General features: G+C 40.6%; 1 protein-coding gene across 2 annotated transcripts in view; it reads left to right on the top strand.

The window, feature by feature from the left end:
- bcas3 (BCAS3 microtubule associated cell migration factor) overlaps positions 1-12,506 on the top strand; it is a 351,541-nt gene extending 339,035 nt beyond the window's left edge. For both annotated transcript variants that reach the window (XM_076075476.1, XM_076075477.1), the window contains exon 24: positions 10,865-12,506. In XM_076075476.1, the coding sequence (XP_075931591.1) occupies positions 10,865-11,013 (149 nt within the window). In that variant the 3' untranslated portion in view covers positions 11,014-12,506. The remainder of the gene's footprint in view (positions 1-10,864) is intronic.
- The last annotated feature ends 1,932 nt before the right edge of the window (positions 12,507-14,438 follow it).

The following is a 14,438-nucleotide window of genomic DNA, read 5'->3' as shown; positions in this document are numbered from 1 at the left end:
TTTGACCACTGTGCTGTCATAACATTGATGACATTACACACACACACACACACACACACTGTTCAGCAGCAGCATTGTCTTGCCTTACCTTGGCATGGTTGTGGGGCTGGTCAGGTATGTGATGTGATGATGACACAGTCATGTCCGTCAGTTTCCTCAGCGGACACCAACACCAGCAACCTCTTTCAGCTGAGACCAGCCCTCCTGTCCAAAACCATTGACAGGGGTCTCCCAAGATGCTTGTCAAAGGACATCAAACCATATGTATGTGAGTGTGTGTGTTTGTGTGCTTGTGTGTTCAGGATAGGATATTTCAGTAGTCTACAGAGTGGGATCTGTTCTCCACCATAGGCAGTTTGCTCGTGAAGTGCTTACACAAGTAGAACTATTTGAATGTGCTTACTGTTGACTGTCTCTTTAAAGAGTGTATGTGAACCTCAATCACTTTTTTTGATACATGAAGAAAAGAGATTGAATTTCCACAAACTTCATGTGAGTGATGAATTCTCCAGAATCTCCCATAGCTGTGTGAGATAGCTGGGTACAGATCTGGTGACTGTGAGAGCCATAGCATGCGATTCACATAGTACTTATCAAACCATTCAGTGGGCCCTGTGACCTGTATGGAAGCATTGGTATTTATACTCCATGTATTTATTCAGGTTTTTCTTTTGGTTTGCCACCAGTCTGTACATTCTGTACAGTCCTCCACGTGGAGTCTCAGATGCACAGACACAGTGTAAAAGCTGCATCTGTACCAGAACAGGGCTCATGGAATATACTGTAGATGAAAAATTCAGCGGTTCATGTATTATTCTTGAAATGCATGTTGTCACATTTAAGATATGACGTCGACATTTAATTTAGAATCGTGACTGTAATAGTGCTGGATTGATGTAATCATAAAAACTACTTTATCAAATAGTTATATTGCCGTTTAACCAATTAACTCTTGAAAAGACCTGCAGATTTGTGGTACTGTGTTCACAGTGTGCTGCTCTGCATCATCTAGATAACAATAAGATTTGCCATGGGACAGGATTCTGGTATGGGGAGTGTTCTGGTCTCTGTTTGTAGTTTGTTTGTAGTCCTTTTGTAGTCCGAGTAATATTGACCAATCTCATTTGAGCAAGCTTTGGTTACATGCAGGTAAACAGTCCGTGTAGAGAACAAAAGAGTTTGAAAGCATAGCTCAAAATGCAATCTGGGAACTCATTGGCTATCGTCTGACAATCATTTTGCTTTTCATTAGCTTGTAAACTGGCTACTTGTGGAACAATACCGTCGTAGATGTTGTCTCTCAACTCCAACTCCATTCTCTTTTCTCAAGTCACTAACCGGATTGATGGTCCCGACATCTACTGGTTACAATGGAACCCCCGAAATATTGGCCATAGAAGCTAAATCTACGAGAGTATGTCAGATTTTAATAGTTATCCAGCTGAAAAACCCAGCCCAGTCGTGTCAACTCTTCTCCACTGAAGGTAGCTAGCAGCACTAGCTCCAAAAGTCACCAAATCTAGTGAGAAAGTCGCCAAGTCAGCAACACTGACAGCCCGTTACTTCAAGCCTCCCCCAAAATGATCATGATGAACGTAAACAACAGACATGGCTATTGCTAGTACTCACAGCTGTCAAGCTAGCAGAAGGCTCCGGTGACGAGCAATGAGTGCACAGCAGGTAGACAGGTAAGTAAGTAAACAGGCAGCTAGCCCATCCAATTATTTTAAAAATATAAATGAAATGATTGGCGGGGCACTGTCAGATAACAGATTTTCTCTTTTTTTATCAGAGCATTTGATTTATTGATCACTGTCTGGATGTAAAGAGAATTCAACAAATACAACAAAATGTTTTTGCAGAAGATTACCAACCCTAGCTTTAACTCTATGTTCTTGCCTTTAGAAAGTCCTCAAATGATCAGATATTCAGTTGAATTACATTATTTTCTATATTTGCTGTTCATGTTGCTCATAGACCAGTCTGGGTTGGTTGTTGCTCTCTTTTGGCCCGAGAGCAGCAGTTGGCCTATAAAAGCAGTTCCATACAGTGCCCAGTGGTGAGGCGGCTGTCAGTCTGCTCTGAGTAAGTAGCCAGTCAAATCCTGGGTCAGCACTAGGTTTTCATTAGAGGCCTAATTCAAAGCGGCCCACATAGAGTGTCAGGAGTGTCCCAGCCTGTTGTTGGCACTCCTTGTAAAAAACTCTAATGAGCAGCCCCTTGTGAAGTTGTGGTCAGCTGTGTATTTGGAGCTGGTGTATCTCAGAGAAGGCGAAGAGAAAGTCCCCGCTCAGGGCCCTGAATTAGCCCCATGAATCACTTACTTTCTTTTTCATTTGTTTCTTAATCACGTAACGTGTTGAGTGTCATGATTCATGGGACTAGCTGCTAGCTGGGGTTTACCCTGTGGAGTTCAAGCGTGAGGCTGGCGTTCTTTGTGGACTAGCCAGTGTGTGAGCTGGACACTGTTGGTGTGTTTATAGAGGTGCTTAAAGCATCCCTTTGCCTCTGTGATTACTCGGTAGATGTCATCTGTTTTGATGAATTCAGGACTGCAGCACTAACCTTTAGCCAAAATGTTTCCTGTCATCTTGCAAATATGAACAATACAAAAATCCATTGAGCTTGATCCAGGCTATACCCGAGTGTTTGAGCAGTGCACAAAATGAAATAGGTATCAACATCCAGCACGTGGCTCCGTTTGAACGCTGCACATGCCATTTATCCTGATACACCGTGGTGTGAGTGTCTCCAGCCGCATTAATGTGAGCTGTCCTTTACATAGGAGGGTGTGTTAAGCCTGGCTTTTCACAGTCCATCAGGATGATCTCCAGTAGATGTTAATGAGCTTTCCCCACTAATGTGGACTCAGTCGTCCAACTGGCCAGCTTTCTAAGGATTGTGCAGAGCAAGGGCTCACACAGCGATGTCGACATGCTTTCATGTGTAAAACATCTGTAAGTCCTTATTATTAAAGGTAATTTTTTACATATATTATTGGTGTAGTTGAACTCAGTATCTTAATAACATGCCAGTGCTATTGATTGATTGACATTAATAAGAAAACTATATTTGTTATGTGACACTGACAACCTGGAGGTGTTTAACAAGTGTTTCTTTGACTTCATTTCCCACAGAGCCCTTCAAAGACTAAACTTGATCATGCTGTTAAATCATACATTCCTCTTGAGACAGAAAGTCATCAGTCATAATTTCCTTATCTTCTGCCACCATGGGATTGGGAACATTAGACAGAAAGGCATCTGACTTAAATGCCGGAAACCATGTTAATGCAGCATGCACAGTTTATGCATGTTATTGAGTGTCCACACCGTCAACAGCAGGGTCACGATAATGTCCTGGGTCATTTGTTTTGAAAGTAAGGTTCTAATGACCTGAGGAAGAGAAATCACAACCTCGTTGTTTCTAAAATGTGTGGACACGTCATCGCTCTGAATTAAAATATTATTATTATTCAAATATTATGTCATTGCCACGAGGAGAACCATCATCACTGCTGGTAGAGACAAACCCATGTCACGTAGCACTGCCACCATTGTGAATAAAACCGTTGTGATCACATGATCACCAAGTATTCTGCTAGGAAGTCATAGAGGATTGGCCCCTCCTCTATGACAAAACAGAAAAGGAAGTTCAGGCCATGAATTGGCACCTGACATTGGTAACCCACTTTGCATTAGTTGCGTGAAAAAAAAAGATATTATTTAATTGAATACTTTAAATGTCGACCAATGTGCCATCAGTAGGAGTTATGCACACCTGAAAATAGGATAATTGCATCTGCTAGCCATGTACAAAATTAGCATCCAGGATTTTAATGTAGACTAGTATTTAATAGTCATCTGTACGTAGTTAAAAGATAAAAGCCGGAGGAAAACATGAAGTATTCTTTTAGCCATCTTTTTGGTAGCTGTAGCTCAGATGGCAGTGTGGGTCAGCCAGTAGGGTCGCTGCTTCTGCCCCCAGCCCCTACTGTCCCTCTGTCACACGCTGAGCCCTAAGGGGCTCCCCATAATATATGCCTGGGGAACAAATGTCATATTTTTATTTCTTTAGTTTACTATTTAAAAAAAACCTAACATGAGAGTAGTGACTAAATCAACATAGGGATGCTCATGAATTGTTGGTGGGTTCATTTAACAAATAGTGCTACCAGCCAAATTCCATCCAACACCAACATGTATGTGAACCCTTTTTGACATAGGCCAGTGTGCATATGCACTTCTGTGTAAGTGTGTGTGTGTGTGTGTGTGAGACTGTTGGGGGTTGGAATGTGACGTGAGAGGACTAATCAGAGCCAGCTGGGGCCAACGGTGAGATTAAAGTTAAAACACAAAAACAATCAGCTGGGATAAGTATACTATCGCTATGGGTTACTACCCCCATCCTAACCTCTCCCAGAGAGAGAGAGAGAGAGAGAGAAAGGGAGGATGGATAGACGGATGGATGGGACTCTACCCAGCACTGTTGGCACAGACCGTCTGATTAAGAGCTCCCTCGTTTTCTCTTTGATCCTTCCTCTCAGTGGTGAGTCTCGTCTCACCACAACATGCACATGACACACACCAACACACTGCCAGTCAGGGCCACAGGACGTCCTATGTGTGTGTGTGTGTGTGTGTGTGTGTGTGTGTGTGTGTGTGTGTGTGTGTGTTCATATATATCAGCATTCATGAGAGCCAAATTACCTCACGAAGAAAAAAAGACAAAACCAGGTCAGGTCTAAGGTTTAGGCATGGAATTATGAAATGCCAAAAATAAATGAGTAAACTAATCTTTAACTCAAGGTCCACTTACAAGCGTTTTCCACAGCTTTCAACCGTGCCTCACGGTCTTCCTCAGTGGATGGAGTTTGCTTAGTTTTCATGGAGATAGCTCAGTTTTCACATAAAGGATGTAACTCACAAACCAATCGCCAGAATAAAACGTTTGCATTTAAGTTTCTCCAAATCATGGATGTGTTGAAACTCTACGTTTCTGAACCAGAAATAAGTTATATATCAGCATTTCTACATATTTGTTAATCACCATTATATTGTTTTATTGTTTAGATCATGTTTTGGGTGAATATAAATATGGTACTTTTGGTTTCACACGGGACACTAACACCGGACTCCTGGGTTGAAATCCTGTGTTTGACCCGTCCATCTAAACGTATTTTGAAATACGTCAAAAATGAATGTAATCTGAAAGAAAATACGTTCCCTTAAAACGTAATTGATAAAGCAGTTTCGTAATATGGGAATGTTATTATTAGGAGACCAGGCTACGGGATAAGTGATAATAGGTGATGATGGGGGACTACCTATGGTAGTCACCTGAAATGTAGTTATAATCTCTGGAGAAGTCTGGGCAGTAGACATTGAGTAGTAAGATTTCATGCTGAAGATTGTTCTCATGTTAAGGTGAACGTTAAATGATAAGCCAGGTTGTTATTTAAATGTCTTGAATGATTGAACTAGGTTGAGGTTAGGACTCTAGAGTTCCAGATTCCAGTTTCATACAACTTGGGTTTTGTTTTTCTAGTTTTGTCTATTGTTGTTTTGTCTATTTTGTCTATTATTTTGAGTACTCTTATTTTAGACTTTAGTTTTGTTTTGTAAACCATTGTTTTTCATCAAATTAATTGCTAGAGTTGTCAGTTCAATAACAATTTACAGACTAATTTCCTGGTTCAGCTCTAACCTGCTGTACTTACAGTCCTAACCTTGTACTACACTGGACCTAACCATTAGACCTACCCCAAACCTCGTCCAATCAAGTGTAAGGATTACACAAGCTATGAAAATCAGACACAAATCATTTAGGTAAGCATTTAGCATTTACCTAAAGAAATAAATGTTTTTCTTCTTCTTGCGGTGTTGCCATCTCTGGAGCTATTACTTACAACAATATACTGTTGTAAGTAGCCAAACTGATTGGAATAATGAAAGAAACTATGAATATAAGACCCAAGTTGTGATAAAAAAGGAGCATGTTTAGCTAAAAAATTATTATGTGACACTGTTTTCTTATTTTTCTCAGTTACAACTAGAGTATTTGTTGTGCTTTTCATGTGTGTTGGTATGAAAATGAAAGTGTGTATGCTGGAGTCTGTGCGTGTTTGTGTGAGAGGAGGATGAGGATTACGACCTGTTCACAGCCGAGCGTGCAGACTGCATTGTTTCTGATCATTTCCTCTGTATGTCCGATTGGCTGATGAGGTATTAACTTGCCTCTTTGTTGTTATATGTGTCTCGGTCGGATTGTGCGAGGACGCGTGTCCAAACAGCCACATTTTCCCCCTTGTTCAACACTGCCAAGAATCCATCCAACGCTGGCCTGAAAAACCTCCTCTGTTATCTCCACCTGTGGCATCCAATGCTGTTTTACTGATAGCTTTTTCGACTCTGTATCTTGGGTTGACTTGTACTTTCTTTTGAAGTCTGGCCACTGGTATTGTCACAGAACACAGCTCCAGTCCCAAAGAAAACACCAACAACAGCATGAGTTCCAAGATTAGGCTGTACACCTGACGAGACGCTTTCTTGATCAGAAACATTTTATTTCAGTGACCTAAAATGGTCAAAATGTTATTTGAGAGGTTTTTGCTTGAGAAAGATAAAGCACTGGAGAAAACACCTCATTGCAAGATCCAAATAGTCACATTTAAGCTGCTGTTATCAGCGTTAATATTTCAAATACATATAACATTTGGCATTGAAATTTACATCTTTAAAGATAAGCCACCATATATTAGCACAAAATATCCATCAGCCGGCCCAAATCAGCCATCCTTTAAAAGCCTGTATCAGTCAAACACTACAGTAGTTTCCATTTCTTTATTGGCCTCTGTCCAGAACAGCATTATCTACACATCACGATGGACAAAACCACCTTGTAAATAACCATATTACTTTACCTACTGATATCAGCCCCAGAGGAAAAGATCCCCAACATTAGAGTGCTGGGGGATTGTGTCGGGGGCGTGAGAGGTTAAGACTTGTTGAATAGCTGGTGGGCGTCACACAATGAGGTGGATTAGGCAGCACTAGAAAAGGCCTTCAGGGCTTTACTGGGGTGTTCAGCAGCTTATAGCGCCTACAATAACACGGCAACAGTGCAGATGGAGCTGGCAAAAAGGCTAGCTGGGAGGGCAAGTGGCTGGCAGATACTGTCAGCGTAGTAGAAAGCAAGGAAGCTGTGATGTAAGAAACAGAGTAAACGATGAGTCGCATTTTACTGATTGACAGGAAGAACACAGCTCAATAAAGTTACTAATGGGTAGAAAGAAGCAGCATTTTGCTAGAGATCCCTGGTCCTCCCACAGGACCCCTGGGTGTCACATCGGTATTGAGACGAGGAGTTGGAGAACAGGAGCGGTGCAGGGCTGCGGATGAGAGGTGAGGCTCAGTCTCAGTGGCTCCAGCACTTGTCTCTGCTTGCCTGGAGCTGTGGCTGGAAAAATGATATCATTGCTGATGACCCATATTCTTACAGATAAACCCTGGCACTGCTACTTCATGTGCGTGAGTAAAGAAATTCTCTTTTAAAGTGCAAAATCACCACGAGTGCTACACATTTCTGGTATGTTGTTCAGCTCATTGATGTATCCATACAAACCATATCCAGATATACAGATGATATATGATGATATATGTGTGACACTTTGTTGTACTGTGCCATTGCAATTGCTAGTATGTTGTAACAATATCATCATCCTTGGTTTCATCGGGGACATAACAATTCATGAGCATCCTGAATGAACAACAATAAAACAGCTACATTGTCTAGAGTTACACTTAAAGACCCATCACTGCGCACTGGGGTCTTTAATAGGTTTATAATCCGGACTCATTATAAATTGGGGAATTTTTTGGTTAAAACAGTATTTGCAACTATTAGCAAACTCATCTAATAAAGCACCAGTATAAGTGGCTTTATAAATCCACACATTATCTGAACCCAGAGCAGTGTGAACCAGCAGTCCTCGCCCCTGCCTGGGATTACTGCAGCATGTCTGCCCTGTGTAGTGCTGGAGAATTAAACAGGAGGGGGGCAGGCAGCGGGCTGGGATAGCACCGCAGTGTGGCACATTGCGTGTTAGCCGGGGTAATAACAGTGTGGTTTGTATTAGGTTTCCCTTGGCTAAAGTAAGAAGCTCCCACTTCCTGCATGCAGTACGCGACAAAGACAGGATCCATATTGGCCTCTGAACATCTGCAGGACGTATTAAACACACGCTGTGGTTTTATGTCAGTGCAGTATGAGTTTGAAAAGACTCTTAAGCTAATTAGACCCCCTGTTCATCTCAAGGTCACTGATTTGCTCTGCAGTTAGTTTTTGACAGGCAGCAGTGTGCAGTTCAACATCATCTCAAACAGTAGAAAGAATTCATAGCATGATATTCTGGCCCAGTTATAACTGCTGTTTTAAACTGTAGGTCAGATTGCAGCTACAGACAGCATGTCAGCTTTTATTTTTATTCTGTACACTAGTTATTAATATAAGTGCAGGCTATCATGTCAGCATGTTTTCTTGATTTGTGGGTCTATTGCCATGTTCAGACCACAAACAGCTATGCATTTAAACAACGCCAGGTAATTTACCGGTGCATTTCCTCTTGGTTTACTTTGTGGCACGAACAGCGTATTTCTACAGTTTATTTGGCAATGGTCAAAGATATTTCATGTTGTACAATACTTGCTTACTTTTTTTAAACCATTATGCATCTGATAAGCCACCAAAACTCATGGATCTCATCATTTTAACGGTGCCTGAAACCACATGTCGACCCGCGACCAAGGTCCAACACGGGACTTTCACCCAGGAAACCGCTGTCTGTGTCCCATGTGAAACTAAAAGTCAACGTAGACTTATTTTAATTTACGTCCGTAACTTAAGTAACGTGACAAACATACTTTTCTAAAGCCAAACCATGTTGTTTTTACTAAACCAATACAAGTAGTTTTGTTGCGTTTTTGTTTTGTTTTGCAATGCGTCAAAGGATCAGCACATCCGGGATACCATACATTGATGCAAGACTACGCAATATTACCAGTGTTTTTTGCACATTCAGCTGGAATTATGCTTCTTAACGCATCATGCAGACCTGCACATCAAACAAGCTGATTGGTTGAACCAACTCGGAGACAGGTTCAAAGCAGAAAGACAAAAAGGTGACGTTTGTACAAGTGGCCATAGTCCCTGTGATGTCACCCATTGGTTTGTGGACTACAGATTTGAAGCCTCGAGTTTGACATTTTGACATTTTGTAGTAGCCACGCTATGTCGTCTATTTTACTAAATGAACATCATGCTGTATTGAAGAAGACTTGAAACTAAAGATTGAGACCATGAACTCATGTTGACAATGTACTGAGGTAATAAATCAAGTGAGATTTAGGGTCATTTTCTCATAGACTTCTATACAACCAGACTCTTTTTAGCAACCTGCTGGCCATTGGAAAGAGCACAAGTTTAAGGCACTTCCGTATTGGCTTCCCTTTTTAAAACCGGAGTCTGCCGCCTGTGTTCTCATGTACGTGCATTATCATTTCCTGCTCTCAATTTTCTTGATGACATGCCATACTCACAGATGCACATTGACGCACGCTCACAGGGCGTAGACCACTGCCAGCAGAGCAGGCGGGTAGCATCAGATTAAAGACAGTGAAGGGCCTGATGGACGATACAATACACTACATGCATCACATTCTTAATACTGTGCTGCCACTTACGCGCACGGCATTCTGTCCATATATCGTCGGATATGGTTTATAGCATGTAATAACAGTAATAGGTTCCTTATGCGGAGATCCTCAGCAGAGTAACTTGGTCTGGTCTGAAGGGCTGTGGAGCAATGTGAGCATGTCAGAGAAATGCTCTCTGTCACCCAGAGAGTGTTAGGAGAAGTTTGGTTATGTCCCAGAATAACTCTTGTCCACTGATGCTGTGGGTTAATCCCACAGCTGTGGACTTCCTCTGCTTATAACACAGATGCACGTTCATATCGGATGAGTAATTCATGGTAAAGCAATAAGAAGGGATCTCCTGTTTTGTTCCTACTTTATGTTCAATGTAGTGATGATGCTGAACAATGGTGCTAATGGTTAGTGTCCTGTGCACCTTTGGCTGCTATGCACACTTTGACTCTGCGTCATTTAAAATCATTTCCTATTTTCTGTAATGTTTGAAATTGCTTTCATGTTTTCATGTATGCTGCTGAAACAGTGGGTTATAGGATCATTCTGCTTTATTATAACTTGGATCTTATTTTCATAGTTTTCACCATCATTTATATCAGTTGGTAATAATACAATATAGAACATAAACACAATTACAGATGTACAGTTAGGTCAATAAATGAGTCAGTAAACTGCGATGGATGTTTACAAGAGATAGATTCAGTAATAGTGTGTTTAAAGACGTCTTAACACAAGCAACCATTAAAGAAACATGCAAAATTGATAAATTTTTCAATTCAATTAGGAGGTAAGTAATTTAGAATATGCAAACAAGACCTAAGAAAGCATTCAAGGACGATTTTTGGAGCTTCAAACTTTTTAAATATTTGATGCTATGGATGCATTTAATTTCATACTGAAAAGGTATTTAGGCTTGATAGCCAGCCCGAATGATGAGGGCACTTTGTTTCTGTCAGAATAAGGATACAGAGTATGTGTCAGAAGACAAACTGTGCATGTGGACATTTGACCCGCACAGTTGTGTTGTCTGATTAGCTTAGCTCTTGTGGTTGAAAACAGATCACCTGACGACTACTAAACATTCTCTCTCTCTCTCTCTCTCTCTCTCTCTCTCTCTCTCTCTCTCTCTCTGTCTCTCTCTCTGTGTGTCTCTGCAGAGCTGCAGAGGGAGGGCAGCATCGAGACCCTCAGTAACAGCTCGGGATCCACCAGCGGCAGCATCCCACGCAACTTCGAGGGCTACCGCTCCCCCCTGCCCACCAACGAGAGCCAGCCGCTCAGCCTCTTCCCGACCAACTTCCCCTAGACTCCCACCTCTCCTCCAGGAAGAACCAGCACCGCCCGGCCCACCCGCCTGCCTCCCCCATATCTGTCCACACAGCATCGCACTGACACACAGCAAAACAAATCATGCCTAGGATTTGTTTTTCACTGAAGTGTGTTCTGTGTTGTCTTTCTCATGCAGCTGCTCACACATTAGTGTGGTCCCAGCTACATGCAGTATTAGTATTGTATTTATTTTATGAAGCTGCCAATGCTTCTGTAGTTTGTACAGATTTCCAATCATTCTAAAAAGAAAATTTAATTAAACTATTTAGTGTTCAAATTGCATTCAGTGAAAACACTGAGAAAAATGTGTTGTAGTCTCTTGAAAGCTAATTTCCTTTAAGCTTAACAGCTAGTTTAAGTGTTGCCGGGCAGTTCACCAAATCTAAAGTTCAGATAAAATGTAGTTTCATCACAGAGTATTTTGATACAGCGGTCAGGGAGGAACTTCCTTTATTTTCAATATCAGATTTTTAATAACAGGCCAGTATCAGCCCAGCACATCTATCTCTGCTTTCTAACCTTGCTGCTGTGTTAAATCAGAAGCCAGTTGACACAGACGTTGTTGGAGTCCAGCCGCCCTCTCCTCTCTGCAGCTGATGTTTCCTCAGCCCGGGCCGCCGTCATTCTTTGTGTGTGTTTGAAGTTTTACGGTGTGCCTATTGTCTGAATGAGCCATGAGAGCGGGAGGGCCGACAAAGGAAACATGTTTATTCCAGTCAGTGATGTGTAGCAGCTCCTTTTCCCTCCGTGTGTGTGTTGCTGCTCTCTTGGCCTCTCCCTAAATGTTTTTGATTAAATTTGTCCCTCTCATGCCTTTGATTATCATATAATTACATTTGACAAAAGATGCAGTAATGAGATGACACTATTACTACGTTGCTGAAGTCATTTAGATGTTTACCGTGTAATTGAGACATTTCTGACATCATTTAGATATGTTTCCCAACTCGGCCGTTCCAGATAGTACATTTTCATTGAGTGGATTAATAGAGGCCGTCGTGCTGTATTTTCTTCATTAGCAAGTTTTAACCAAAATCTTTTTCTCGCCTCTAGTTATAGATAAATACATGAATGCATTATACTTAAATGTACTAGCTTTGCCTGAAGCAAAGAAGATTGACTTTGATAATCAGAAATTCCTTTATTCAACACACTTCGCCTGTTAGTTTGTCCAAAGCAAAATGTTTGTCTTGGTAAAAACTGAAATGCACTATTTACAGAGACACATTAGAAAGAATTGTCAATGATAAAAATAATAATGTACAATCCCTCATGTGTGTAGTTGGACTGGCTGCAGGCCATGATGGCCTGTTGTTGCTCTTTCACTGAATGAGGGTATGCATCTACGTGTTTTAATTCAGAGCAAATGCTTGTTGTTGACAGTACGATTTAATTTGTAAAATACTTACTTGACTTTTCCCAGCAGTCATGCAAGAAAATAAAAACATAATAGAACACAAGGAAATGAAACTGTCTGTCTTTTTTCTCACTCTGATTGCTCCTAATTGTGCCGTTCAGATTTCAACCACGGCGGTGACCATCAGCACAAAGTACCACTGGTAATTAGTACCATATTTTTTAACAGGCAGTAAAGTGCTGTTAAAGGGACTTTTTATGGTCGACTCTGGCTCTTTGTTCTGAGAAAGGAGAGGCCATGTTTGTTTCTCTGCTAATCAGCACAAAACTTCAAATCCCAAAACTCAAAATAAAAAAGAAGAAGCAAATTAAATGAAATTAGCATTCAATTATTTCTTGTACACTTTATTTCATCTCATCGATGTGTTCATAAACTACTGGCCATAAAATGAAAAAGAGGTCCTTGCCCAGCTATATGGAACATCTCCAAGCTTGAAGAGATGACCAACAAACGTTTGCAGACAAAAATGTAATCTTTTACAGTATAAGTAAGACAACAGAATACATACAAACTGAACCATTACAAAATGTTTTTATTGAAGATTTATTTATGAATAAAGTAGAAATGGGCTCAAGCTGTTTCTCTGTTACTCCATCCAGAGGAAAGCTCGGCATTATGCAACAAGAGACAAACTGCAGCTTTTTATGGGAAACTTTTTATTTAATTCAAACACTTTATAACAAACATTTTACAATGTTTTATCACCAGAGTAACTTTTGAAACTTTAAAGAAAACATGATGAATAACAATATGGTCATTGACAAGGATAATGCACTAAACTCCTGAAAACTGATACGCATAATGTCGGTTCAAAATGAATTTGTAACAAGACATTGTAATGACACTGAATGGGGAGATTCTGGGCACATTAAGCTATATATTGATTTCAAGAAGAAATTCTAAAATAGTGAGCTTTGACATGTAACAGTGTATTGCAGCAGTAATTCTGAAAGATGCGTCCTTTGCAAAACAGTACATCCCTCCTCATTGATTCAAGTTGCTCTGGATAAGAGAATCAGCTCACTGAAATGTAAATGGTGTGAACTTTAAAGTCCCCATGTTATATTCAACATTCAGCTTAGAGATGTGCAGTGGAACCCACTGATGTTGAGTCCCAACTTGTGAACTTTGAACAGGAAAGCAAAGTGAACGTGTATCAATCATCGAAGGGCTAATCGAGTACAACTAAAACTGAGTGTGATAGTCACACTGATTCTCCTGTAGTTAGCATGGGGTCACTACAAAGCATTAGCTTGGTTAGCATGAGCATTTAACTGGAAACATCTGATTGGAACAAAGCATGCTAACACGTATTGCAAACACTGGCTAGCAGTTTAGCATACACAATGTTGAAGGCTCCGTTCACATTTACTTTGCTAAAAGACGACGGACTCCATGTTAACAGTTTCTAAATGATCATTAACAATCATTCATTTCAAGTGTAGCCTAGTTGGAGCAAATTTACCATCATCCGTCGTTTCCCATTTCAAGACTTTACGAGATAAAGTAACTCTCCAGACCTCCTGCTAGCTACTTCTCTCAAAAGCAACAGAAATGTCTCCCTGTGCTTCTGGACCTGAGGGAATAATCTTATCTGCTGTTCTTTAAAGCCAACAGTTGATGTTGATGCATATAATTGTGCTGCTTGCTAACCGTATCCAAACTGTGGCCTCCATTCACAACATGACCAATGTCCTGTCTGCTGAGACCAGCAGTGCAAATACATCCAAATGCAAATTAGCAGGAACATCGCTTGTAGCAGTTATTTTTGTTTCTTTCAGCAAATTATATTTGGTTATGACATGGTTATGACTGGGCTGTGTATAATAAATAAATACAATTTTGAAAAACAAACTTTGTTTCATATGTCCCTGCTTCCAACATGTGACTTTAGATTCGTTTGAAACGTTAACCATAAAAATCATGCGTGTGGCCACAAATCATGTAATTAAAAAATGTTCAAAATATGATTTCATTTTTACATT

This window comes from Anarhichas minor, unplaced genomic scaffold, assembly GCF_050575085.1.
Source record: "Anarhichas minor isolate MPS153535 unplaced genomic scaffold, ASM5057508v1 ptg000052l, whole genome shotgun sequence".
Lineage (NCBI taxonomy): Eukaryota > Metazoa > Chordata > Actinopteri > Perciformes > Anarhichadidae > Anarhichas > Anarhichas minor.
The sequence above is the reverse complement of the archived record's forward strand: the minus strand, read 5'-3'. Positions and strand labels throughout refer to the sequence as shown.